Source organism: Fonsecaea multimorphosa, assembly GCF_000836435.1.
Source record: "Fonsecaea multimorphosa CBS 102226 unplaced genomic scaffold supercont1.3, whole genome shotgun sequence".
NCBI lineage: Eukaryota > Fungi > Ascomycota > Eurotiomycetes > Chaetothyriales > Herpotrichiellaceae > Fonsecaea > Fonsecaea multimorphosa.
In genome coordinates this window covers 835103-862529 of record NW_015971637.1, presented here as the reverse complement: position 1 = coordinate 862529, position 27427 = coordinate 835103, and the positions used below count along the sequence as shown (strand labels likewise).

General features: G+C 53.7%; 9 protein-coding genes across 9 annotated transcripts; 6 read left to right on the top strand and 3 right to left on the bottom strand.

Moving 5' to 3' along the window:
* Positions 1–1853: 1853 nt before the first annotated feature.
* Positions 1854–2806, top strand: Z520_02099 (uncharacterized protein; the record flags this gene model as incomplete). The annotated part of the gene is made up of 2 exons (XM_016772613.1): positions 1854–2294; positions 2420–2806. 2 exons carry the CDS (start codon positions 1854–1856, stop codon positions 2804–2806), a joined length of 828 nt encoding a protein of 275 aa, XP_016636083.1.
* Positions 2807–3388: 582 nt separating this feature from the next.
* On the top strand, positions 3389–6706 carry Z520_02098 (uncharacterized protein; the record flags this gene model as incomplete). Its single annotated transcript, XM_016772612.1, has 1 exon — positions 3389–6706. The coding sequence occupies one exon, from the start codon at positions 3389–3391 to the stop codon at positions 6704–6706; it is 3318 nt and encodes a 1105-aa protein (XP_016636082.1).
* A 760-nt stretch (positions 6707–7466) lies between these two features.
* On the top strand, positions 7467–8330 carry Z520_02097 (uncharacterized protein; the record flags this gene model as incomplete). The annotated part of the gene is made up of 1 exon (XM_016772611.1): positions 7467–8330. One exon carries the CDS (start codon positions 7467–7469, stop codon positions 8328–8330), a length of 864 nt encoding a protein of 287 aa, XP_016636081.1.
* Positions 8331–9711: 1381 nt separating this feature from the next.
* Positions 9712–11787, bottom strand: Z520_02096 (uncharacterized protein; the record flags this gene model as incomplete). Its single annotated transcript, XM_016772610.1, has 2 exons — positions 9712–9966; positions 10015–11787. 2 exons carry the CDS (start codon positions 11785–11787, stop codon positions 9712–9714), a joined length of 2028 nt encoding a protein of 675 aa, XP_016636080.1.
* Positions 11788–12899: 1112 nt separating this feature from the next.
* On the top strand, positions 12900–13619 carry Z520_02095 (uncharacterized protein; the record flags this gene model as incomplete). Its single annotated transcript, XM_016772609.1, has 1 exon — positions 12900–13619. One exon carries the CDS (start codon positions 12900–12902, stop codon positions 13617–13619), a length of 720 nt encoding a protein of 239 aa, XP_016636079.1.
* A 995-nt stretch (positions 13620–14614) lies between these two features.
* Z520_02094 (uncharacterized protein) lies at positions 14615–16441 on the bottom strand (the record flags this gene model as incomplete). Its single annotated transcript, XM_016772608.1, has 1 exon — positions 14615–16441. The coding sequence occupies one exon, from the start codon at positions 16439–16441 to the stop codon at positions 14615–14617; it is 1827 nt and encodes a 608-aa protein (XP_016636078.1).
* Positions 16442–17608: 1167 nt separating this feature from the next.
* Z520_02093 (uncharacterized protein) lies at positions 17609–18559 on the top strand (the record flags this gene model as incomplete). The annotated part of the gene is made up of 1 exon (XM_016772607.1): positions 17609–18559. One exon carries the CDS (start codon positions 17609–17611, stop codon positions 18557–18559), a length of 951 nt encoding a protein of 316 aa, XP_016636077.1.
* A 2177-nt stretch (positions 18560–20736) lies between these two features.
* Z520_02092 (uncharacterized protein) lies at positions 20737–25444 on the top strand (the record flags this gene model as incomplete). The annotated part of the gene is made up of 3 exons (XM_016772606.1): positions 20737–21207; positions 21258–25261; positions 25315–25444. The coding sequence occupies 3 exons, from the start codon at positions 20737–20739 to the stop codon at positions 25442–25444; spliced, it is 4605 nt and encodes a 1534-aa protein (XP_016636076.1).
* A 910-nt stretch (positions 25445–26354) lies between these two features.
* Z520_02091 (uncharacterized protein) lies at positions 26355–27392 on the bottom strand (the record flags this gene model as incomplete). The annotated part of the gene is made up of 1 exon (XM_016772605.1): positions 26355–27392. One exon carries the CDS (start codon positions 27390–27392, stop codon positions 26355–26357), a length of 1038 nt encoding a protein of 345 aa, XP_016636075.1.
* Positions 27393–27427: the final 35 nt, after the last annotated feature.

The following is a 27427-nucleotide window of genomic DNA, read 5'->3' as shown; positions in this document are numbered from 1 at the left end:
GTTCAATAAGGGTTCATCGTCATGCTCAGGCGATGGTGGGAGCAATATTGTCTTGCACACCCATTTCCGGAAACGGTGTGACGATAGTGTCAGTTGACAAGTGGAGTGACAACGACAGGGGGGAGAATGGGGGAATCTGTGGCGGGGGAGGAGGGAAGATGTTCTCATTTGTTCCAGCAATTTGTGGCACCGATGTGGCGGTGCTCAGCGGCATTTTCCATCAGGTACAACGAGTCCTTCGGAGGACGCCGTGTAATGTATGTACCAAGTCCTTGGTATCCCGCAACGTCAGGAGATTCTGTGTGGCATGACCTCCAAGCGGATGGCGGAGTCAGGTACAGTCAGGCAATCCTTTTTTCCCTCCCCAGCAAACAAATCATCATCATTTCATCATTCATCAATCATCATTCATCTCGGGGTCGGGAGCTTCGGGACTGGCAATTCGCCTACGGCAATTAGGAATGGTAACTGGACAAGTATCTTCATTGGTCACTGGAGACGCTGTCGGCCTCGTTGTCGGGCGTGTAACCAGCCTTGTGCGGCCTTTCGTCATGCCTGGTTGACATACATGTCTCGCACGGTTTTGCCTTTCTTTTTTTGGGGCCGTCACAGAACAGCAAGACCGAGATCCGTCGATAGTCTTGGTGGGGTCTGGACTTTGGTGAGATGACGACTTGAAGACGACGACGACGACGACGACGACGACGACGGATGCTCGATGGTAATGAGATGGAAGGTGAGACGCACAGTGGCCTCGAGTCGAGCTGAAGCCTTCGCAGCCCTACCTACTATTCTGTGCTGGGCTCTTCACGGCTCCAACTCGATCACAAGCGGTGCCCGCTGTTCGCAACTCCAATCTTCTGGCGTTTCGGTAGCATCGAATAGACCCGTCATCTCTGCACCACGTGGTTGCCAGGAGACTGAGGGTTTCGCTAGAGATGGCCCGGCCTGACAACGACGCGAACGACAAGGACAAGACTGTTCGCGGTAGATGCCATGTACGTACATGCTCGTGGCCTCGAGGCGCTCTCAGGGCTAGAGCTATTGGCACTCTCGCCGTGCGACTTCAACGCTATTGCTATTGCAAAGCCTAAGGTAATGTTCCAATTTCACCAACCGAGCTGTAGATACTCTCTTTTTACAGAGAGACGCCCGAGAACCTCTTCTCGCAGCTCGTGGCTCTTCGAGTCTACCAATACTGCGAGCCTCTCCACGAAGATTGTCCTGGAACTTTCCGCTGGTACCCTTTTCCCCTGATCTCTGCAGCTCCAAGCTGGGGTGTTTCAGCCACATTTCTTGGAGTCGGTCTCGCACAGGGCAGCTGTTCTCGCCTATCACACATTTTTAGCCGTGCCGTTCCGAGGGGCCGAACCGTGCGAAGTCGTCATTTTTTTGTGCGACGTGATCGAAGCGGCCAGTTCCTGGTGCGCCTGATCGCAGACATGCTTTCGAATGAAGCATTCTGTCCTTGACTTCTCAAGACACCCATCCTGTTCTCCCTTTTGTCAATAGATGCTTTTGCATGACCCAGAGGCAGCTAGACTAGCTGTGCCGCTAAGCCCTTCGACATAGATCGGTTTCCAGACGAACTTGAACCTTTCGCTAAAATCCCTGTTGGTGCAATCTCCTCTGTCTTGCTCTCTTCTCGCTTATGCCGCCAGCATACAAAAAAGCCCCTCTGTTGGTTTCGAGGCGCAACATGGTCGAAGCAATTGTCAATGGAGACCCTGTAGGTTATATCCAGCATGTTCCCTCAGCTGTTGTCCAAGAACCAGCGGTCTTCGTGGGTTGAATCAACTGTCACATCTTGATCCTCTTCCTCTTTGCACGTCGATACAAAGTCTCCAACCACAATGCGTCTTTCAAAGGCACTCGCTGCGGTGACGCCACTGCTCGTGACGGTCACAGGCTCGGCAATACCATCTCTCGAGACGCGCCAGACGGGATGGCCAGCTTGTCAGCAGACACTCAGCTGCACCTTCGACCAGATCCAGTCTTCCACTATGCAAGAACGCTTGACGTACGTGCAGTATATGGAGAGTAACTGGTTTGGTCCTTTGAACTCTGCCGACCAATTCGGCGCCATTGAGGGTGTCATCACCTTCTTCATTAGCAAGAATCTCGGAGCTCCGAATAGCTGGATCAGCTATGTCGACACGGGCATAATTGAAGCAATCCAGCGCGGTGGTGCGATGGCCCTGGGTCTCAGCACAGACACTGGCGGGAATCCTGGCACGACATTGTGGAGGGACTTCTTCATTGCGATGCGAGATGGCACATTCGCCACAAGACAGGTGAGTGTGCTTGCTTAGCGGATCACCAGCGAAGGATGTGCCCTTTGACCATTGTGTCTCTCGAGCCTCATCCCTCTCGCTATTGCCCTTGCCTGGAGGATCCCGACCACTGACCTTTCATGCAGGACCACGACTACGCTTGGGGTGAGGCGGAAGCCACTGCTACTGAGTGGTCAAAAGCCGACAAGGCCGACGTGTTGGCGGACGCACCCGCAACCCAGCAAGAATTGAACTGGTACGAATTTACGGTTCTGTTCAGATGGATTCTGCGAAACGAGCCCGAGACCATCCTTCTCCTGACACCGATATTCCTGTTTGAGGCCGACAACTTCGTGTATTGGCTCACGGATGTGACGAGGTCGGAGCCCACGATCTGCGGATCGCAGGCCGCCTGGGCGATATCGGGGACGTTCAGCTTCACGCTGGATAGTATTGTTGAGTTCCCTGAGAACGTCGTCGATCTATTGACCGCGATTTATGCCTGTGGCAGCGACTTTTTTGAGAATTCTTGAGTAGCACAAACCGTTACACATGTCAACGCGATGGGAAGAGAATGAAGGGAGCGATGTTGGAGACTTGAGTTCTATGGCCTCTGTATATTTACTCATACGAACATATTTATGTAATGTCTTCGCAGAAGACCACAATCGCTTGTTGAAGCCGGACATTTTAAAGGCTTCGACAAACTGGCTACGCCACATCCGAGGCTGTGAGGCTGTGAGGCTGTGGAATGTGGCGTTGTCGGCCTTTGCCGCATTGGGAAAGAATGTAAACACGAGATGGCGCAAAGTCCGTTCGGCCACCACCACCAATGGTCTTCACAACAACCATTTCCGACTCGTTTACTCGAGTCGCATCGCTCGCTTGGGTTGCACTTCGACCCCGTGGATGAACGAATGTCATGTCAGTGGGAGGTGAGATATTCACGGCTTCTCGCTGATCCGACTCCTACCAGACCACACTGCCAAATAATATCGTGACTACATGACGATTGCGGCTGGTCATTGCCTGCCTCTACTACTTTGTCCGTCGATCGTCGATACTCGATGCTCCCCTTCCCACATTGAAACGACAGATGACCAGCAATGTGAAACATGTCCTCACAGCCCTACAATCTCCGAAGCAGGCTGAATACTCAAGCCCCCTCCCTGCGCTCGACCCCGACTCCTTCGCCCATCCCTAAGGCCGGAAACGGAGTTGCTCGCAAGGCTCGCTCTACAGACTATGCGCTCCAGCTGCAGAGAGTGATTGGGACAACAACAAACGGTCCCAGTGGGCTGGCATGCTGTCCGAGGACGAGCTCGTACGCCTATTGCGCCGGAGCGGTAGCGGTCCTGGCGAGGCTCGCTTCCGATGACACACCTATACTTCGATATTTCAAGGCTCGACCGACTGCGCCTTCACTCAATCCACCCACTTCTCATTATGAAAGCTCACCATCGACCACGCCTTCCAGGAGGAGGATTAGCACGTTCACTCCCAGAAAGGTATTGGAAGAATATAACGGTGGCTCTGCGGGTCGCGAATGGTTGGACGAGTCGGCTGGGCAGACATGGACGGCAAGAGAGCGTATTAAGACCGCAGCTTGCGTGGCGCTGAGTCGTGACGGCCACTGGCTGGCAGTTGGGGAGGCGGGATACAACCCTCGAGTTCTATTGTTTTCAACAGCCGAAGAAGCTTCCTGCGATGTACCCACTTCCATCGTCATGGACCACACCTATGGCCTGAGATGCATAGCTTTCAGCTCCGACACAAAACATCTGGCGACTCTGGGCGACTATAAGGACGGATTCCTGTTCGTCTGGTCGTGTAATGTCAAGACCGGTCAATTGAGTCTACACTCGGCGAACAAGTGCACTGCCAACATTTTTGATATGACGTGGTGCGGCAATAATGTGATCACGGTTGGCACGAGATGCGTTCGACTCTGGCAGATACAAGGGGCAACAAAGCAATCACCCACCAGGAGATTGAGATATCGCCCGTCCGAAGCACCCTCGTCGAGCCCCGGGCCGGTTCCATTACAAAGCCGTAATGTTCTGCTGGGTCCCATGGTGGACAGCACATTTACATGTGCTGTATCAGTCGACGAAGTCAACGTCGTAATTGGTACCGAAACTGGGCAGATATGTTTGGTCGATGTGGCTCAGAACGTGCTGGAACTCAAGGTTATGAAGAAACTGGACTTCTCCATCACCTCCATCGCCTTCATCCCTGAAGACAGAAAACTGCTGATTGGCACTCCTCATGGTGTGCACAGCGAACAGTTTGACGTTTTGCGGAAAGAGGAAAACAAGTCGCCTTCCAAGCTCTTGTCGCGGAAACCTCGCTTGTCGTCCATTCGACGCTCACTCGGCCTGCTTGACCAGGCAGAGAGAAGTTTAGTGGCGATTGGGACCCTCAGAGACCACACAATTACGTTGAACAACGATGGTTGTCTACAAATCCAGCATCGCGGCTTGGAGGATGGGGACAATCTGCAACCAACATTTGCAGCTCACAAAAGTGTCATTCTGGGAGTTCGGACACTTCCCGAGTCCGCTGCCCAAGGCAACTTTTTCACCTACTCGAAAAATGGAGAAATCAAGTTCTGGAGTTGCAATGGCGCACTACTGAAACAAGAGAGTCTACTTCCTGATACAGCCGAGTCAAGGGACGACGACTTTGAAAATGAGCTGACCCAGATGCGCTTTCTCTTCCCGCAAAATATCTTCATTGCTGGTGATCGATTTGGGTTATTGAAATTGATCAAGGGCCGCGATTGGCAAATTGCACATACCATCAGGGCACACAGCGCAGAGATCACCTCTATTGACGTTCTGGAGTCTGGATCACTCGTTGCGACATGTAGCAGAGACCGGATGATCCAATTATTTCACATCAACAGCGATTCCTTTGAGCTTCTACAGACGATGGATGACCACGTTGGATCCGTCAATCAAGTGATGTTCGTCCAGAAGGGTGAGAAAATACTCTCTTGTTCTACAGATCGGTCTCTGGTCATTCGCGAGCGGATGCTGCGACAGCCAGATGGTGGAAAAGCCGTGGCCTATCTCGCTACCAAGTTTTTGACGCTCAAAGGCACTCCGCTGTCGATGGCGATGGCGGCGGAGAACACCTTGATCGTTTCGACCATGGACCGGCGTGTTACAAATGTCGATATCTCGACCGGCACGATGCTTGACTCATTCAAGGTTGGAGACGCCGAAAGTGACGATACCGTTTTTCTGAATTCGATGGTCTGCTCCTCGATCCCAGACAACCCAGACCAAAAGATGCTGATCGGATACTGCTCCATGGACAAATCTATCCGAGTCTACAATGAAAGGAATTTCACCCTTCTAGCCCGAGAATCTGGACACACGGAGGGAGTAAGTGATATCGCTCTCCTCGAACAGCCCGATAGTTCTAGCCCTGGGTCTCGGTGTACAGTCGTAAGCACGGGATTGGATGGCACCATCATGATCTGGAGCATCTCAAAGACAGCCCCTTTCTTACTTACGCCAAATATCCCACAAGGACAAGCTGGAGGCTTCGGTCTGGTGGCCGATGAGACTGAGGTGGTTAAACCGACGCCTTCGTCACTTCCGCCACTGAGAAAGGTTTTGACGAAGAGTGACATAGCAGAACTCCTAGGGGCCAATGGACAAATGTCGCCTTCTACTCCTCGGTCTCTATCGCCAGTGCGGTTGCAGCGCAAGACGTCAAGACTTGCTCTTGTGACGTCCCTCGAAGACCTCGAAGAAACACCTAGTAGGCAACCTGGTTTGCCTGCAGAACGCGGCGAATCACCAAGTGGCGAGAAAGCAGAGATTCGACGTTCACCCTCTCCGCCGCCACGTGGGCCATCGAAATTGAGAAACCAAAGATCTCGGGCAGACATTAGCAAGGATGTCGAGTCTAAAAGAACACCATTGGCAGAGCGCTCGCCCTCACCACCGGCAGCAGCAGTCTCGATGCCCGGCACACCGAAACAGCGGCAAAAGGCCAACAACGGCCGATTGCGAAGACCACCTTCGGTTCCTTCTGATCTGCGGGCTCAAGCTGCAGCCCAAGGCCGCCGGCAGAGTATGAGCCAAGCATCTGATTTTGGCAGTTTGGCCATGGCAACCGATCAAGCGACGCGAATGCTAAAAATATATAAGAAAAAGTTAACCATCAGCAAAGAGGTAGTGGATCTTGATGATCTGGAATCCGAACTATCTGGGCTCTTGAAGAATATTCGAGAGAGAAAGAACAGAACACACTCGGAACAACAGCAGGACGCCAGGGCAGTAAGCACGAGTGACAATGCAAAGGCTGCAACTGAGGGCGAGGTTGATCAATTGGCCATCTTGTTGGAGGGATCAAGCATAAGTCGATCTCCGACAGCAGCTACGGACAGCAAGGATATATCAGTGTCCAATGCATGAGACTCGTTGGTTGTTTTTCTTTGGCCATTTGACAAATTTACTAGGGAAAGAGCAGGGCTTGTGTTGTTCGGGCGGGGAGCTCAAAAAGGGAAGGAGTTAGGGCGGGATTTCCCTCACATGTCTGAACCAGGGCTTTTCAGTATGTTGATCTGGATTTGGCATGGACATTTGTTCCTTTATTTTCTCTACTTTGACTGGACAGAGAATAGTCCAGATGTGATCAGGACCTAAGGAAGGGCCAGAGCTATCAGGAAGGCGGGGGAGGCGTTCAGGAATAAGGGAAACGAGCCACAGGCGGCATTTGGACTTAAAGGAGGGATGATACCACTATTTTCATACTGCGTGTAAATAAGAGGAAGGGCACTGTACAAAATGGGACCTACTTGCCATCGACAGCCGTCCTTGCGAGCAAGAGCAGGGAATTTGTTTGAACTGATATCTGGCTCGCTGGACATCAGGACGCGCCTCAGCCTCGTCGATGCGGGGTGCCAAACCTCAGCCTTACCTAGAGTATGTAATACTTGATTAGCCTCCCAGCCTTGTTTACCTCCCCCGCACCCGCCGTGACACCGTCTTGCATCATTTCACCTTGGGATGCATACAGAATACAGCGACTTTTGAGCGACTATGTATGTTGACCTCGACTTCTCTGGGTGACTTGACGCGTCCTCCCGTCAGGATCTTCAAGGACTCAGTCTCCAGTTCTAATTAACCATACCCTAACTCAACACCACCGTTCTCCTCAAACTCGGACCCCAAGATGTCCCGCCCCCCAGAGCCCTCGCAGTCCACGCACCGACACTACCTGCGCCAGGCCCTGTCCCTCGCACGGCAGTCGGAGCCCAAACCCACGAATTTCCGCGTCGGATGCGTCATCGTGTCGTTCCCTACATCATCTGGCACAGCAACGTCCAAGAGCGAGGGGAGCGGAGGCGGAGGCGGAAGGGAGAACGACCAGGTCGACGACGGCGAGGATGTTGTCGAAGGCGAGGTTCTCTCGACAGGGTACACACTGGAACTCGAGGGGAACACGCACGCGGAGCAGAACGCTCTGACGAAGCTCGCGCTCAAGCACGGTCTCACTTCCTCCTCCTCCTCCTCTCCCTCTCTTCCTTCTTCCTCGCAGTCGCAGTCGCAATCGGACCTGGACCTAGACCAACTGAATCTCCTGGGCGAGCGCGTCCTGACTCCCGAAAGAAACGTGCACTTGTACACGACCCTCGAACCGTGCGGGAAACGACTCAGCGGGAACACGCCGTGCGTGCAGCGCATCATCGCCACGAGAGCCGCCACGACGACGACGACAGGTGAAAAGGTCCGGGGTGGGGGGATCAGGAAGGTCGTCTTCGGCGCCCGCGAGCCGGGCACGTTCGTGCGGGACTCGCCGAGTTTGAGCATGTTGGATGCCGCGGGCGTGCAGTGGGAGTATGTCGGGGGCATGGATGGGGAGATTCTACAAGTGGCCAAGGCGGGTCATCTTGGCCAGGGGCAAGGAGGAGGGGAAGAAGGGAAGGTCACCAATGTCGACGACATATCGCCGGACGAGAGACGGCGGCAGGAGGCACTACCGCGGAACCCCAAGAAGAGGATGATGGAGGTTGATGTCCCGCCGCCGCCGCCGTGACCGTGACCGTGACGAGGGGTGTCGGATCTGTACCCAGCTAGGTCCTGGGCATTCTCCCTCCCTTCGCCCTTCTGCCTCCTCTCTCTTCCACCGATCACTTCCGAAATGGAGAGAGGGGGAAAGGATCGAACCAAATGACGCGAGACGACAACGAGGTCGTGGGCTCAAGAGACCTTCCCACGATACGCACTATACCTACTATCCTAGGGGACGTCAACATGCACTACCGGTAATAGGGATAAAACGCATCCCCCGTGTTCTTTGACGCGCGTAACCAGTCGGGGCGGCCCTCCTACTTACCACCTTGACACCGGCAGAGACGACGTGCCATGTCCAGTCACGTCCTCTGGACTGTGCTGTGCACTCTACTGCAGACTCTAAAAGCTTTCCAGACGAGAGGAAAGGCACACACGCAGCGTTACAATCAAGGAGAAAGAGGAGTCAGAGACAAGATTCTATTTCTCTGACAGACAGACAACGTTCAATGTAGAGAATCCGACGACGCTGAAGGTGAATCGCCATTGATTGACGGGCTGTACTTTGAATTCTTGCGCTTCATTTCAGGGCTGGACACGGCTGGACTTCCTGTGGTGAAGAAGCGTTTCAGCACCGGTCCAGACCGCCAATAGCGACTATCGACTATCATATCATTCATTCACAATCATTATTTCCAATTCTCGAACGTCGGCCTTCGGCGTACCGTGATCCTTGCCGTCATGCTGATGCTCGTGCTGCGCTGCCGCTGCCTCTGGAAGTTTGCCATATCCTCGCCCCGTCTTAACTCTGATGGCAAATGGACGACTGGCGGATCTCTTTTGCTCCAATTTATAATCAAGTAAGAACCTGTCAGCTGATAATACTGCCGCTGGTTTCTCGAATTCCGCCCCGTTTGCGTTTAGTTGTCAGGTCGAGACAGAAACATCGGGCTGAAAAGGTGTGCGATGGATAGTTTCCGACCCAACAGACTCAAAGTGCTCGTCTCTTCTTGCTCGCCATCAACAGACGATTCAGGGAGTAATGGATCTTCGGAATTCGTGCGTTCCAATCGCCCTGTTTCCCTTGCCTGCCCGCTGGTGCCTTTGGGATCTTCCAATGCTCCCGTCGTCTTTCCCTTTTGGTCGCCAGGTTTTTGTCTCTCTCTTTCCCACTGGGCCCATTTCGCTTCCCAATGCCGGTTCTGGTTCTCCTTTTCTGATTGCTAATCAATTCTCCCCTGCTGCTGCTCCAGCTTGGCTTCTTGCTCCTTCCAGTCCATTTTGCGACTCTTACGCTGCTGTCTGGCTTGCTCCACTTTGGCTTCAATGGCTTGCTTCTGTTTGGCTTGTGACTCGGATGACATTTTCCCCATGAGGTATTTCTGTCGCGCATCCGCTTTTGACCGCTAATCAATTCTCGCCTGTTGCAAGCTTTTTCGTTTGAGGGGCAGATGGCTGGCCATCAAATTGTTGGATAGACGGATTTTGGAGCTGCTGATGCGCACGTTTGAGTGTGTTTTCTTCATTTTCTTACGTGCAACCATGACTGGCACCGAGGACTTGGTGACGAGATAGTTGGAGAAGGAACCAAGGAGGACGCCTTTAAGAGAACTGCGGCCACGTGTGCCCACAACGCAGAGAGTAGGGTCAAGCTCGTCAATCTAGGAGAAGGTTAGACATGATGATGCGCATTGATGAGACGAACATACCGCTCCAAGAATCAAATGTTTGGGACTCTTGCAATGTATGACCTCGACCATGCACCTCACTTGCAGTGGCGTTTTGCGGACCAACTTGACAAAATCCTGTGTCAGGCCCTCAACAGCCTTTAGACGCTCCATTTCTTTCTTGGAGACTTTTCTTGCGTCGACGCTACCAGTCAGACTCTCGACTTCGGTCGCTGGAATATACTGTGCTTCCTTTCCTAGTCCGAAACTTGTGCCACCTCCCTGGGTTGTCTGGCGGGTCAGAGCCTGCATGACGTGTGAAGCGTCCTTTCCAGCCTTGCTGCCTTCGGCTGTCAGGACTTCTCTCTCGGCTTCGGTGGCCTTCCCTGAACTTTCATCCTCTATCGCGTAGATAGCAAGGAGAGTATCCCCGTCCCTCATCATGGTGCCCACAACCCATTCCATAGCATAGCTTGCTTCGACGCTTTGATCGGTGCAAAGTAGGTAGAGTCTTGCCGTTCTTTTGCCGACCTCCGACTCTTGGTAGAAATGGGCCCAGTTTCCGCGCAGAATAATGCGCACATGCCGGTCGGCCACTGTGGTGTCGAGCGGTGATATGTTCAACGCCAGAGTTTTGGCCTTCCTGATAGCAGCTTCATCATCATCCTCATCCTCTGCCGACGTCACAGACGAACGCCTAATAGGTGTGCTTGTACCGCCTTTCTGGTCTGTCACGTTTTCCCCAGCGGGACTAGTGATGGAAATGGATGGTTCAAGTAACGACCTGACAAATTGCTGCGAGTGAGAGGGTCTCTTGACATCTGGGGATGACGAAGCACCATTCGTACCAGGGGACTTTGCGTCGACCACTTCATCGGTGGCTGACAGTTTTCGTCGTTCAGACCGACCCCTAGTCTCGTCTTCATCGCTACTGGGAGACATGACATCCTCATCACTGTCATCCACAGCATCCTCGTCGTCCGCAAGGCGGTCCTTGGTGAAACGATCAAATCCTTCTTCTGAATCTTCGGTCGCGGTTGAGAAGCTACCTGACGACAGCCGAAGGTGTGCCTGATCGTCCACAACAGTTCCGGATTTCGTCGTCAAGGCACCTGGTGGGCTGGTGGGGCTGAGGAATCCTGCTTTTGGGGGTTCAGGCTTTCGAATGCGCGAGGATGGAGATCTTGAACTAGCACCCGCGGCCACGGTGGAATTGTGTCTTCCCTGTCCCCCTCCTGCGATGCCTACATGAAGGGAAGCGAGATCCCCTGCCAATGCAGCAGCCATGGCGGAACCCGAACCCTCACGTGGCCTCTTATTATCTGGGGCGGATCGCGATGCAGATGAGGATGAAGGTATTGAGGAGATATCGAACTGATAGTTTTGCTCAAATCCTCGCTTCCCGTCCGCTTGTATCTTTGGCAACCCCACCGGCCGCTCAGACTCTGATGAGTGCCGTTGTCTCGTGGTCACTGGAGAGGTCTTGGTGAGAACGGGGGAGCTCGGTTTGCTGGAATGAGGTGAGGTCCAGCTACTGGGATCAGAAGGATCCAATTCTTTGGCAGACTTTCTGGATGGATCTGGGCTCGTGACCCCAACCCCGATGCCCGCTATGGAGCCATGTCGAGGAGTCGGAGAATCCACGTCGAGCATGCTGCGGACAGGCGGCGGGGTGGCGGTCCTGGGGGGTTTGAACCTGGGAACGGGACTGGAGGGTCGTTTTCGATCAAGGGCAGCTAGGACTTCTCTGTTCTCTTCATCAAGCAGGGCCTCCATGCTCATGGGAGCTCGCGACCTCGAAGGCGGTCGATCCATAGCGTCACGGCGCTGGAAGCAACTCTCTGTGGAAATACAAGGTAGAGCAATACAACTGACTTACAACAAGGACAGGACAAATGCCATATGTATACCTCATGAAGCGAATGCTAGGAGCAATGGACAGCAAGATGGTTCGTGGTTTCTGCGGCCGACCAAATCGATCCACGCTTGCCAGTGGGATTGACACTCTTGGCCGCAGGCGGGACAAATGGCTGGTGACCAATGATCAAGGAGGCACAGCCTCTGCCCAGGAGTCAAATTGAGCAGGTTCGAGGCAGATGGGGCATCAGCAGGGAGATGGTGTTGTCCCAGTTGGTATGCGAATGGGCGCGTCCCCATACAAGGCATGGGCCGAGCACATCTGAAATCTTGTCAGAAAGTCATCGTTGACCACGACGACGACGACGGCGGCAGTAAAGAGTTGAAAGGGTACATGTCCGACGGGAAGGGACGCAGTTGGTGGGGGCTCGGCCAGGCTTGGGGGCTTGTGCTAGGAGGGACCAACATGCAGCTGGGGGCTTACTGGGCCTTGGGTTATCGATAAGAGTCGCCGAGTCGCCTAAGCTTCAGTGGCTGGTGACTGGCGAGCTGGGCAGCCTTAGTGAGTCCAAGCTGCCCTATCCTCTAGGTGCTCGAACTGTCCCTTCAGTACCTTAGTACTCCGTATGTCATGCATGCCACCAACCGAGGCAGCCTGTGTCCAAGGTGCCAATCCTCCTTTGGCGAGTCTTCCGTCATAATCTTGTGTCTTCATGCACCTCCAGCTCCTTAGCTTGCACACAGCAACCCTCTTCAGCGCCATCATTGGCCCCTCTTCGTCCTCGATGCCAACTTCGCCTAGGAACGGAGGACAAGCATCAAGCTCCTCCAAGGCGTCGAGGCAGATGTCGACAAGCGCCTTGAATATATTTCCGGAGCCTGAGGAAGCTCAAACCCTGTCTCAGGTGCCGTCCTCGTGAGACAGCTGCTGACCTGCTGTTCTAGCTCCGATTTCATACCAGCTCTCAGCTTCCATGCGTCTCCGAGAAATGCTACATATATTATTCCCAGCCTTCCCATTTTCCGATCATGGCTGACATTCCCCTCCCCAGATCTCCCACAGCGCCAGGATGGCCCGATCCAACGTGTTCGCGGTCATTGTGATACTCATCTCTGTGTTGGAGCTGCCCTTCGCGGTCGCTCAGAATTCCTGTGGTACGGATCAAAATCCATACTGCGCGGGCGACAGCACATTTGAACAGTTATGCTGTCCTTATCCCGACGTTTGTTACTGGCAAAACCGTAATGGTGATCCAGGTTGCTGCCCAGCTGGTCAAGTCTGTGATGGCTCCTCGCCTTATTACACCTCAACCCTCCAGCCAACGCCCACCCTGCAAACAACTACAATCCATCCATCTACCATTACGGTAACGCCGACTCCTGCCCCTCCGCCACCGACCACTGTTGTTACGGGCGGAGGGGTCATCATAATCACTGCTAGTCCCAACGGCGGTTCTACTGTTACCGTGACTTCTGTTCCCAACATCGGTTCTACTGTCACCATTACTACCCACCCGAACAGCGTCAGCACCATAACCACCATCTATAGCAGCCCTTGTGGCGGTGGTGTATGCTCGACTGTGACCTCTGGAGTGGTTGGCGTCTACTCGACCGTGACTTCAGTGATTGGCGGAGCATTCTCTACGGTTACTTCTGGTGCTGCCAGCGCATTTTCCACCGTGTCTGGAGTCTTGGTTGGTTCCAATGATGCTGCGAGGATGAGCCCTACCTCGATGTTCCTGCACTTCGTGGCTACTTTGTTTGCGCTCGTGGGCAACTTGCTCGGATGAGAAACGGTGCATAACTAGTTCAAACAATCTACTATTGGCTAGCAGTGGCTTCGAGACAAGTTTCCTCCGATCCACTGCTCTCGCCCACATTCAGTTGGCCAAATCTGGTTTCGACAATGCCACTGCTGGATGTGAAACTCCAGTCATAAGGCCATTCCAGGGGGCGCCCTGGAGGACGTGGCATTGTCGCAAAGGCGCTCTACGGAGCAGCGTTCCTGTCGATTGGGAATCGCCTCGGACGTCCCCGTGGAACCCAGCGTCCCGGCTCCCAACAGGAGTAGCTCTGCTGGTATCCCTGTCCACAATGCACAGCATGGAGGCAGGGGACCAGCGAACCCAGCCGAATCCTCAACGAACCACTGAGGTATGGGTACCCCCCAAGGTCATCGTCCAGGGGGAATCCTCTGAACACAAGCCTTAACATTGAGGTTTCGCATGGCTGGGTGGACACGAAAGAGCCTGGAGTCACGAACGGCTACGTCCAGATGTCTTTGCAAGAGCAACCCAGCAGGACCGCAGTTACATCAGATACATATATATGGTGTGAATGGCAAAAGAGATTGCACTAGGAGAAGAGACAAACATCTCCTCTCGTGCGGGCTGATTTTCCGACTTGTTTGGGCGTGTGCAGGACGGGACCTGAACAACAATAATGCTTTCAGAGAGATTTCCTGGAATCTGCTCTACACATCGAGGCGGAAAGGGATCAGATATCATTGAGGCAGCCCCCTTCCCCACAGAAGGCACATGACTCCAGAGGACAACAATGGAATGACCAGCCGTCCTTTCCACGACGGGGAATGGCCACGTTACAGCCCCGGATAATTGGTGCAGATTTCGGAGACATGCTGATGTAAATGAAAAGACAAGGTTGAATGCAGATGTTCTAGACATGTGCTTACAATTATTCAAGAGCCTACCATTGAAAACAAACCTGGTGCCCCTATTACATGTGCTATACGGTCGTGCTGCAGCTCTTAACTCCCCGTCCCCAATCAAAGCAATCTGCTCACCTGCTCCCAAACGATTCTGAACTTCCGCTCGTCCTCTGTCCCAAGGTGCACACACTGCTTCAGGATCCCGTCGAATTCGTCCCAGCTCGCATAGCCTTGCGCCCGGCAGGCGTCGGCGAGCGAGGCCACAACCCATTGCTCGCACTGACTCACCCAACTACCCACCGCAAGGACCCACAACTGCAGCGCCGGCACCGCCTCCCAACTGGCAGCTTGGACAAACGACAACTCGTTGCGAAGTTGCACGACCAGCGCGGGAAACTGTGACCAGTGCAAGGCGTGTCCGCGCATGTGGTGATGGACATACATCAATGCGGCGTAAGCGACCGTCCGCCACATCGGGTCGTCGTTGCCACTGCCACCACTCTGTAGATTCATGTAGACATGTTCCTGAACCGTCGTGATCCGTGTTGCAAGACACAGTCGACGTTCAAAGCGGAACAGATTGTCGTGCCGTAGTGTCTTTTCTGCCGTCGTCAGCGTCGCTAGAGGTCGCGCTTGAACATCGTCGCACACGATCTGGATCTCGCGCAGAAGCGTGGTCATCTCCAGCGCGAGATCACCTGAAAAGCGTGCCTGTAGCGGTTCGAGGTGTGTGACGGGATCGTCCACAATGGGGGCATAGACCGATTTCCATGCCTCCTCCCAACGCGGTAGGAGGGAGAAGCGTAGATTCCCACCAAAGAGTTCGACAAAGAAGAGATCGTTCCAGCTTATCATGCGTTGTAAAAGGACGCCTACCGTTCCCATCCTGGAGAGCGTCTCGAGGCCTCCTCGGAGCTTCACCAAGGCCTCGAGGCCAGCCATATGTCTTGCGGCTTCATCTCGATTCAGGAATTGCAGCGACACATTTATGAACATAGACACTGCAGCGAGGGCCTCGTCTGTGACAGCAGTCGACGATACCAGGTGCGCATTAATCAATTGGATAGCGGCAATCTTGTGTTCTAGGATCCGAGGATTCTGGTATAGAAAGACTTCTTGGTCGGTGCCGGTCAATTTGCCGTGCCAATGCATCCCCCATGAGTACAAGTTTGTGTGCAGGAGCATCGGCGAATTCGTGACGAAGGGCACCCATTGAGACTGCCCGTTGACCGGACACCAGGGGATGCGGTCGTAATTGAGCCATCGTGTGATCAACGTTTCGTCCCAGGGTTTGACTTGAATTGGTAGAGCGGAGAAGACGTCCATGAGGTTGCTTCCACCTGGTTGTCTAGGAATTGCGGGCCGCGGACCGTAATGGATGAAACGAGAATGGACCGCGCCGTCTAACAGCGTAAAAGAAAGCGCTCCCAGGGGGGATTGACCAGAGTCATCGGAAGATGGTAGTTCGGTCATTGAAGTTCGCGCTTTCCTCTTTGGCCGCCGCCTATCTTTCTTCCGCGTCGTTCTTCGCTCGCGCAACACCAAGGAAGGCTGCACAGATTGTTCCGGCACCAGGAGTCCTGGCAATGGCACTTTAGGGGCGATGGCGTACGTGGTAGGTGTCGACATTTTCCACTTTGCGCTTCTGTGTTCGGCCGTCTTTCGCTGGTAGTCATACATCACATGTGCTTTGGCAGGAGCTCGAAACTCAGGCTGAATTCTGGCTCTTGCCCCAGGCTCAGCCGACATGGGGATGAACATGAAGTCGGGAGCTGGCTCCTTTGGCATTTTGCTCTCTCCCGGATTCCCGTAATGCTCTTTGCGCTGGGCTTTTCCAGATTGCGGAGTCTTAGAAAGCCTCGCCTGTCTGAACGACGTTACGTTGCTGTGATGTCGTACATGGTGCTGTTCGGACGCTGAAGGCCCAGGAGTTGACTGAATCATTCTGTGCAAAGTTCAATGTGTCTCACAACCCGATCTCTTTCTCAGTGGGAAGTGCTGACACTGATGCTAGTAATACTGAAGCAGGTCTGTATGGCTTGAAAGGATCAGCAGCATGTGGATGGGAAGAAAACTTTAGCTGTAGGACATCTTTTATACGGAAAACACTTCACCTTGTAAACGCAAGCCGTCGAAGATCATTTGTTGGCCCAAGCAACGGATGCATCAGAGTAGGGGTTTCACCAAATCCATCCTCTCACCATCGGGCCACACATCGATGGAGAGCCTGTTCCGCGCCCAGTCGTAGAATGGTCATACTTTTGTCAGCGGCTTGAGGCCAAGAAGCGCAGCGCCTGCAAGCGTCTCAAAGTGACTGATCAGCGGACAGTTGTCGTGGCCAAAGCATTCAGGGAATGCGGCCAAGATCACACAAGCTTGATTGAATACGAGTTCCAGGTTATAAATCCTCGATTGGAAGTAGTCCGCCCCTGGGCCATGCTCCAAGACGGCGGAGATGTGTTTGAGCTGGGAGAAGGCAAGGACGAATGGTGCGCTCTTGAGGAAGGCGTTGGGTTGCAGACGTGCATGTTTTGGGCGCAATGAGGCACTCTTGCTGGGATCTTTTCCCCTTGGTCTTTCTCTAGGGCCATGGCAATCCAGCAAAGGCAGAAGAAGACAGCAAGAGAAGGGGAACAGGGATGAACAGTTTTGACCAATTTGTCAAGCTACCAGTACTCGATTGAGGAGTATTGCAAATTCCGTAGAGGGAAATCCTACTGATTTCCTAGCTAGCATTAATTAATAGAGCCTATTAGTACCTCGTACAGCGCACCTGTTAGGGATCGAGGGATCTATTAGCGCCTAATTAGCCTTCCAGTGCAGTTGGTAATGGCGATGACGTTGGTTGTCGGAAATCGGAAAAAACGCGCTCCCGTCTTCGCGGCGCGTCCTGCGAATTGACCCTTTACCTTTATCGGTGCGTGACCTTTCCATGGCCTCACTCGAACTTCAGTTCGACTTCGCTGCACTGGAGCATTAGACCTTTTCCTCTCTTGCAGATATTCTCTCACACCGCACGTCTTGCCTCATATTCTCTGCTCTGTCCTTCGAGTCATCTTTCACCTTCTGAAACCCTCACGTACCCATCGCTCCGACACGCCTCTCCCCATCATGCCTCGGAAAGCCAAGTCTAAGCCTCAACCCGTTCAGGACTCTGTGCCTGATGGCACTGAAAATCATTCAGAGGGAGGAGAAGATCTTGCTCTCGGCGACCCACCCCACATCGATCCCTACGCCGTTCTGCACCTCTCCGAGAATGCTACTGCTGACGAAATCAAATCTGCTTACCGCAAACTCGCTCTCAAACACCACCCAGACAAAGCTCTGCCTGAAGACCGCGAATCCGCACATAAGGCCTTTCAGCAAATCGCATTTGCTTATGCCATCCTCAGCGACGAACGCCGACGCAAACGCTACGATGCTACGGGCAACACAGCTGAGAGCGCAAACATTGACGACGATGACTTCAACTGGGTAGATTTCTTTCGGGAACAGACCGAGAACGTGGTGAGAGCTGATATGATCGAACAAGTAAAAAATGAATATCAGGGTAGCGAAGAGGAGAAAGATGATGTGTTGGCTGCATACGAACAGGGCGAGGGCGACATGGATGCAGTCTTTGAGAGCGTCATGTGCAGTGAAGTTGTGGCAGACGAGGATCGGTTCAGAAAGATCATTGATGAGGCTATCGCCCAAGGTGAGGTGGAGGCATACAGTCGTTACACCAAGGAAAACAAGAAAAGCCGGGAAAGGAGGAGGGCAAACGCGAAGAAAGAAGAAGCGGAGGCGAGACAACTAGCCGAGGAGCTGGGAGTCGCAGAAAAACTCTTCGGCAAGAAAGACTCTGGCAAAAAGAAGTCCAAAAAGGGAGGGGACGACAATGATGCGCTTCAGGCTTTGATTCAACAGCGTCAGCAAAACAGGGCTCAGAATTTCTTCGACGATCTGGAGGCAAAGTACGGAGGTGGCGCGAAGAAGGGCAAGCGCAAGGCCGTGGATGAACCGCCAGAGGAGTTGTTTCAGAAAAATGCAAAGAAAGGGAAGAAAGGCGTCAAAGCTTGACGTGCTCTGCTCATTTCTGTTTCGGCAGGGCGCCTCAATTGCTTTTGGGCGAGGCGGGTTCTTGAGCATAGCGCTGGTATGGTCAGGGAGGAACTCTTGCTTGCTTTTGCTCACGAAGCCACGGACTGAACGACAGCGCTTTTTCATTTTGTAGGGCGCAGAAATCTTGGAAAAGTGTCCCTGGAATTCTTGGAAAATAAAATAGCTGTCTTTGCTGACGCTCGGGTTGTGCCTGAATCTACAGCAGTAATATCGCACGATGAACTTGACCCGACTCTGGGTATCGCGGTCAACTCTGGCCATCCTTGCTCGTCAATGGCGCTTCTACTGCATACACATTAAACCGGGAAACAAATCCAGCGCGTTGCTGGAAGTAAACACTTGCTCGATTGCGATCGTTTCTGGCATGTTAGGGCAGGGGATTGTCCATCGTAAAAGAGCGAGTAGTACTCGGTACTTGATTGCTGACCAGGTGCATCAACATGTGCGCATCATCCATGCAAGTAATATCCAAATGGATTATTTTGAGCGTCGTTTTTCCCGGCTATGCCAACGCCCAATGGCCGAACCGGGGGAGTCCTGGTCAGTCGGCATGTGGCAGAATTGAGTAAAGCCACTAGAAGAACCTACGAAGACACCAAGAAGCCGGCCGGACATAAAGGGTGTGAAGAGTGCCTTGTCGCCGAAAGAAGCGACCTATTCGAATGGAGATAGCGGGACCTGGACACGAATCGTTTTGCTGGATTACTATCTCCAACAACTCCACGTAGGTAACGCGAGACGCAGATGCCGTGTCGGAGAGATGAGGAGAAAGTGAGGGATGAGGCGTGTTCGGCTTCGCGGAGTTTTCTGAGACTTTTCGGGGAGGATAGATGGAACCATGGGTGGAAAACCCGTGATAAGCGTTGAGTGAGGGAGCACCAGCAAATGGGCCGGATGAAGCCCTGGCTCAAATATCGTCATTAAGTCGCCAATAGACCGAGTAGTCGGACTCGCTTGTGGAACGCCCATGCAGCGCCCATGTACCAAGGGCCGACCCATCATCTGACAGTCGAGAGTTCAGCGTGGATAATACTCCGTACGAGGACATCGCAAGATACGATGAGGACGAGTACTCCGAATTAAAAGGGGCAACGTAGGAAAAGGAAGCAACATGGTGTGAAGTGATTGGAGAGAACTGAGTGACGATCAGGGATATCATACAAACAAATCCAGGAAGCCTGCTTGTGGTGAAGCCCAAAGCCCCAAGCCCCGGGCACACCTGGCACCCCGGCACTACTGGGTGAGTCGGTGCTTAAATAGCAAGTAATAGGCAGCCCGAAGGTGAGATTGCGGGCGGGTTGCGCCTACGAGGCGTCAAGCAGCCAGCAAAAACAGCGGTTTGGACGGCTTGCTGGGCCGGTCGCGGTCCTCCCAGCCTGGAGTGGGTGACAGGTCGTTGCCAAGCCGCGGACTGACCAAAAAATTTCGTAGAAAGGAGAGAGCGCCTTGAACCGCCTCTTTCCCAACTGCGGTTTTCACTTGCTCAAACTTCATACCACCCCCCTTCAACAAATTCCAGTTGCGCCTCACCCCTGCGTGAGGCTTCTCTGGTATCGTCAACGACATCCTTTGTCGTGTCTTTCTGCCCCTCTTGAGCAGGGTACGCTTTTGCCATCCATCGCCGCAGTTTCTTGTCCTGAACAGGCCAGGAAATCTGCCTGCGTGGTGAATCTCCTCTCTGAAGAAATAAAAGAGTCACAAACACTCCTCCTTCTTCGCCATCCTCCACACAAGCACAAGAGCGGCTTCCGTTCACTCGAGACAGTCGCCGCAAAGTGGTCCATTCACCCTCGATTCTTTCTTCGCTACCCTACAATCACCTGCGGGCTCGGGAACTTTTTTTTTCCAACTTTCACTCAGAGCTCCGTTTGTCATCCGTTGGGTTTCAGCCTTTCAGTCAACCTCGCATATCCGAATCGCTGCCTGAAGTCTTTTCATCACCTCTGATGACATCGAATTCCCGGCAGTCCTCTTCTACCCGACCAAAACCTTCCTTCGCCGCTGCTGTAGGCGCACAACAATCCACAGCCTCCCATTTTGCGACTGGATCGAATTTGGCTAACCAAGGCCGAACCTCGTTTCCCTCCGCCTCCAAACCTCCTTCCTCTACACCAAATGCATCGGAGCCCACCAACATGTCTGCAGCAGTTGGAGGCGCTCCTCCCGCCCATGGGCATAACGATTCTGTAAACGGAAGAAATCCCACCATCCCTGCCATCCCCTCTGTCAACGGGAGCGTTTCACTACCTGATCATACGCGCAAACCGTCAATGACAGTTACACCAGCTGGCACCACTGGCTTTGCGGCAAACGGCGGTGCTCCTGGAGGTCCTCAAAACAAGCCGGGAAATATTCAGTTCGGTTCGTTGGGAGTGGCAAACCCTGCTGGTTCCCCTGCGATGGGCACACCCCCTTCGTTGGCGCACCAAAACTCGGCAAATCTCAGTGTGAGCCAACTGAATCCTCGCGCAACATCTCCTTCAAATTCTCCCTCACCGATTCCTCAACCTGCTTCCGTCAGTGGCGGTCGCCCTCCTACTGGTTTTCAGGGTCCACAAAATGGATATACATTCGGACAGCTCTCAGGCGATCAAAATGACCCAAGTGTAAGACCAAATGATGCTATTTGAGACCGTGTTCTAACCATTTTCCGCAGGGCATGACCAGGCCGATGTCTCAACTACAATTTGGACCTCAACAAGAGCATATGAGACGAGGCTCTTCGCAGTCGATCCACAGCGATGTCGGTGGCCCAGGTATCCCAGCGGGCCCGACCCGTGGCGGCTTTCCAGGTGGTCCAGGTCGCGGGAGAGGCTTCAATCCTCCATATCAGCAACAGCCCATGCATTTCTCTCCCCAACAACAATTCCGACCTACCTCGAACGGACGCTCATTCCAAACCGGATATCAAGGTCGAGGTCAGCCACTCCCTTACCAAGGATCTCCCGCCATGGGCACCCGTAGCCCTGCTCTTGTCAACGCCCAACCAGGAACGCCGAATATGGGAGGTCAAATACATATGGTACAGCCCGGGATGCAACCTCAACCCAATGGATATTATATGGGACCCCAACATGTAAAGAACCACCCGCAGTTTTCTTCTTCCCGTGATCCCGCAAGAGAACCCATGAGAGAGAGGGGCAAACCTACGAGAGGCCGGAACCGTGGCGGTCGTGGAGCTGGTCGCGGTAAAGGCCCTGGTAGAGGTGGACACGAGGAGGGATCAACTTTTTACAGCAAAGATCCAGCCTCGGACTACTACCGCCCCGATCTCGCGCATCAATCTGTTCAAGTTGTCCCCGAACTTGTGCAAACCCCCATTCAAGTTGTCACAAATAATCCCAGTGTACTTCCCTACCCTGACCTATCCCCTGAGTCTGGCAATTTTGAGCGTTATTCAGAACACTTTCTGACTGCGAGAGCACAGGCCTTCCCCATGACGCAGGCTGATCCTAGTATTCAGCAAATGTATCTGCAGCAAATGTATGCCCCAGGCGGCATGCAGCCTCAATACAATGCTCAATACGGCATGCAGCCCCAATCCCCTCGCCCGCACTTCAACCAGGGCATGTATGCACCCAGCATGCAGCCTTCATACAGCAACCAGGGCGGACCGCCGCCTTCGATGTCGAGGCAGTCATCCCAAATATCTGCTCCTGACCGACCTGGTTCCAGCATTGGCCAACAGCCGCCGACTCCAGGCCCTACCGGGCCCCCGCATCCAGCCAATCGAGCCCCGAGTGTGTCTTCGCAGAAGTCAAACTACACAATTCCCCCAAAGAAGAGTGCAGCCATCACAATCAAGAACACTGCAGGCGAGGTTGTCTCTTTTAACAAGTCGCCTGCGTCGCCTGCGAACGCGACTCCGGTCTCGGCTACAGTTCCCCCACAGCCTGTGTCCACGCCTCCCAGTCGGACTGCCAGCGCCGCCGACAATGCTCACGGCCGGACAGAAAGCGTCAGCACAAAGTCTGCAGAAGAGGTGAAGAAGCAAATGCAAGAAGCTGTGGCCAAGAAGATCGCAGAAGACGAGGCCAGGTTGAAACTGGAGAAGGAGAAGGCCGAAAAGGCAGAGATGGAGAAAGAAGCTGCAGCGCTGGCCGAGCGGGAGGCTGCCGAGGCTCAGGCCAAGGCGGAGGCGATGGAGAAAGAGGCCAAAGAGGCCAAAGAGGCTGCGGAGAAAGCTGAGGCTGCTAAGCAGGCTGAAGAGACAAAGCCGGAAGAGGCTCCAGTAGCGGCCACCAATCCGCAGCAGGACGAGCTCGACTTGGATGCCCTTGCTGCTGAAATGGAGGCCGAGGAGGCTGCCAGGGAAGCAGAAGAACTGAGGCGTGAAGAAGAATACAAAAAGAATAAAGCTGCTCGACTCGAGGCCCAGCGAAAGAAGGAGGAAGAAGAGGCCGCGGCTTACGAGGCCAACATGAAGGAGTTGGAGCGCAAGGCCGAAGAGGAAGAACTAGCCCGTGAAAAGGAAAAGGCTGAAGGTGCATCAGGAGATGAATCCAGCAAGAAACTCTTCGCTGAGCTCAAGCCCAATCCATTCGGTACGCCTGCTTCTGTTGACAGCCCCGCTGGTCCGACAACGCCCGCCGAAAGCGGAACAGCTACGCCAGTCTCGGACGTGTCAATGCCTCCTCCTGCAAAGGCTCCTGGTCGTCGCACCAAGGCTGCCGAGCTCACTCTCGATACCAAGAAGCCTGTGGAGCCACCCGAGCCAAGTGCAACGCTGAAAGCCCTGCAGTCTGCCAAGAAGCTTGGTGATATCTCCAAGGTTGTTTATCCGTCAGATATCGCATCGCCCAACCCTGCACTGAACGCAAACGCCCCGGCCGATCGCGGTTTCAAGTACAATAAAGAGTTCCTACTCCAGTTTCAGAGTGTATTCAAAGAGAAGCCGACTCTTGACTGGGATGCTCGCATTCGGGATGCGTTGGGCGATGGAGACGCTTCGGCGAGACCGAGTGCATCGGCCAGGACTCCTTCGGGCATGGGTAACCGCAGTGCTTCAGCCCGCGGACCTCCTCCTATGAGCAATTTTGGGCCCATGGGCACGTTTGGTGGCGGAGTTAATAGATCAACCCTCCCACCAGGTACGACTTCAGAGCAACGCTTCGCTGCATCGAACGCCGCCATGAGGAGTGGAGCCATGGCGACGAATCCCTTTGCTCAATTCGGACGGCCTGGAGGTCAGATGCCGCCTTCCATGGGTGGCCGAACGCCCTCTAACAACCCTCTGGGACCTATCCCTGGCTCTCCTCGCGTTGGTGGTGCAAGTCGTGGGGGCTCGCGTGCTGAGAGCAAGCGCGCAAAGCAGAATGCTAAGCAACATCAAGAAGAAAACAAATCCATGCCTCTTACTGCTGGCATGTCTATCACAGCTCTCGAGACCTCAGCGACTGGATGGAAACCAAGGAGCCTCGTGCAGACCATCGTTTCCGGGCCTGCTCCCGGTGGTGAAGGCTTAATGGACCCCGAGACTGTGCAACGCAAGACCAAGGCGCTGTTGAACAAGATGACGCCCGAGAAATTCGACAGAATCTCGGATCAGATCTTGGAGATCGCGGCTCAATCTAAACACGAAAAGGACGGTCGAACACTACGTCAAGTTATCCAGCTCACTTTTGAAAAGGCCACTGATGAAGCTCACTGGGCAGGCATGTACGCCTCGTTCTGCCGACGCATGCTGGAGAGCATGAGTCCGGACATCAGAGACGAAGGGATCAAGGACAAGAACGGCAATGTCGTGACAGGTGGTAATCTGTTCCGGAAATACCTCCTCAACCGTTGTCAAGAAGAGTTTGAACGCGGCTGGAAGGTCAATCTGCCTCCCCGACCGGAGGGAGAATCCGAAGAGGCCGTCATGCTATCGGACGAGTATTATATTGCAGCAGCTGCCAAGCGCCGCGGTCTCGGTCTGGTCAAATTCATCGGTGAATTGTTCAAGTTGTCCATGTTGACCGAACGAATCATGCACGAGTGTGTCAAGAAGCTCGTGGATTACGAAGGCACCCCGGATGAAGCCGAAATTGAAAGCTTGACCAGCTTGCTGCGGACAGTTGGCAAACAGCTTGATAACCCCGAGAGCAAGGCACAAGGACGAATGGACCTTTATTTCGAGCGCATCAAGTCCATGATAGACATCCCGGATCTTCCCAGCCGTCTCAGATTTATGCTTATGGATGTCGTTGATCTACGGGCCAAGGGATGGGCGTCCAAGGAAGACAATAAAGGCCCTAAGACCATCACCGAGATTCGTGAAGAGGCAGAACGCCAGGCGCGTGAGGACGAGCTCCGGAGACTTGCGACCCAGTCCGGTGGTCGTGGAGGCGGAGGTCGGATGCCAATGGGACGTGGCGATGCACGAAGTTTCAGCGGCTTCGGAGGACAAGTTCCGCCTCCTGACACGTCAAACCGAGTGGGTTCCGATGACCTTCGAAAACTTGGTAACCGTAACGCTCGCCACCCCAGCCATACGTCTGGTCCCGGTCCATTGGGACCACCCAGCCTGATGGGCGGGCGTACCAACAGTGGGCGTCGTGGGCTCGGACCGGGTGGTCTTTTGGGGCGAGGAGATGACAGTGCTACAAGCAGCCGAACAGGAACACCTCCGGCTCAGAAAGACAAGGAGAAGAAGGATGAGTCTAGCACAAATGCTTTCAGGTAAGCCCGTGACACCCCGAGTAGGAGCGCCCAAAAAGCTAACAGCTCCTCAGTGCTCTTGCCGCTCTCGAGAATGACGGACCTGGATCGCCACCATCTAATCCCGCATCACCCCCCGTGCAAAAGTCGCAGCCAAGCATCGAACGAGAACGATCGAGGTCACCGGACAAAAGCGCCGAGTGAAAGCCACTTAGTCCCGATCACAAAATGTGTACAACATAATACGATTCGATTACACTAATATCTGACTGACGGCCGCTTGTGGGGATGGATAGAAGAAAGATGTGCATTGATACCCCGGCGAGAGCAAAGCCACCTGTTTAGCATTTACAGCGCCACGAAAAAGCGGACCGTTTGTTTTTACCCTTGATTCTCGACCATGCAAGATCACGGCGGATTTTGGCAACCATGGATCTGAGAATCGCACTTCGAGCCTTCGATTCGAGCACGCGGACACGCGGGATAGAGAGTGTGTTTCTACTCAAAAGAATACATTATGCATAGGGTTGATTTGAGAATCCGGTGACGGTAGGGTCTTCCATCTACTGGCTGGTTGGAATCATACTACGGCTTGGTGGAGTAATGGTGGATGACCGCAAATAGACGTGCCAGGGAGAGCTGTTCGTCGGGAGAGGATGGCAGAGTTGAGAAGGGACAAGGACGGCAAAAAGGCACCCCCTAAGGACCTCAACCATCCGACCATCAGGATGCGGGCATGGTTTTCGAGCTTGATGGGGTCAAGGTCGAGTCGTCGAGTTGCCGAGTTGCAACTGATGCATTGGTTGGGTGCCGTCCTCGAGGGTTTGTTCAGCGTCGAGTGCCATCCAAGGCCGATAGGAGAGTTTGATGGATGGTGCCTTCTTGTACTGTACATTGACGAAAATTCCAAACTTTTCAATTTCAAACCTGAACCTTGGTGGGTCGTCGCTGTAGCTTTAGTGATACCGGCAGCATTATCACAGGGCAAAGACTAAGCCAGAGATGTCTTGCGCTGCGGTAGCAGTCCTATTTGCATATACTGTACTCGATAGACACCGATGCTCAGTCCAGCAAGGAAATCCAGACGTCGATAGTGTGAGCTCCCTCACCTCAATCAAGAAGATTGCTTCCTCTTCCTTCCAGCCCCTTTCAGCACTTCTCCCCATTCTCGGGCCTCCTCTGCCTCTTTCTTTCTCTGCATCTCTTCCCTCTCATACTCCTTGTCAATGGTTTGCCTATGTCTTTCCTCTCTCTCCCTTCTCTTGACCTCGCGTGTCTTCCTCTTCCTGGCCCGCTGAATGTCGTCGTCCCTCTCGTTCTGAGCCTCGTCGCGCAATTTCCTCTGTTCTTCCCGCGTCAATATCCAGGGCCTGGAAAGGGTCGAGGAGAGAAATTGTGTGCGCGAAGCGATCAGTGCCAGTTCGTGGGTTGTGGTGGGGAGGATGTTCAGACGCAGGAGGGAGAGTTGGCGTGTTGAGCGGAACGTAGCGAGTGTACCTTTGGCTTGGACGGTGGTGCCAATATCGAGCAGGGACAGAGTGTGTTGGAGCTGTTCATCTTCGGTGGCTTCTCCTCCATCTTCTCCAAAGATGGAATGGGACTTCTTCGGCTTTGGCTCTGTATTTGGGCGCGATTGTTTCGCAGTCTCTGTTACCCGCCTAGTAGCCTCCGTGTTGTCTTGTCCGGCGCCCACCAGCTCGACTTGCTTCTTCTTCTCTGGCTTGGGACATGTTACATCAATGACTGCGCCGCTGCTATCGTCGATTTTGAAAAGCCAGAACTTGTCGAAGTAGTCCTCCAATGAGACCACCACACCGATCACCTGAACAAATTGGATGGGATGGTTGAGGTAGAAGAGCAGTAAAGGCGGGTCACGCTGTCGTGATGATGCGTGGGGGTCCTTGTTACCTTCCACGGCTAGGAGGGAGGTAGTGACCTGCGAATACTTCTCATGACGGTTCAAGACGGTGTGGATGTCCAGACAGGTCAGTTTCACCCATTTCGACCAGGTCGCAGAGGCTTTGAACGTGTAGGCTGGATAGAAGGTCAAATGAGCGCGTTCTTCCACCGGCTTTGTGGTCAGGCCTTGAGCAGCAGCGTGCCCGTCAACATGATGTTTCCGTATCTCTGGACGAGGATGAGGTGTCTGCATTCATTTGCGAGGCAGCACATAGTGCATGATGGTCC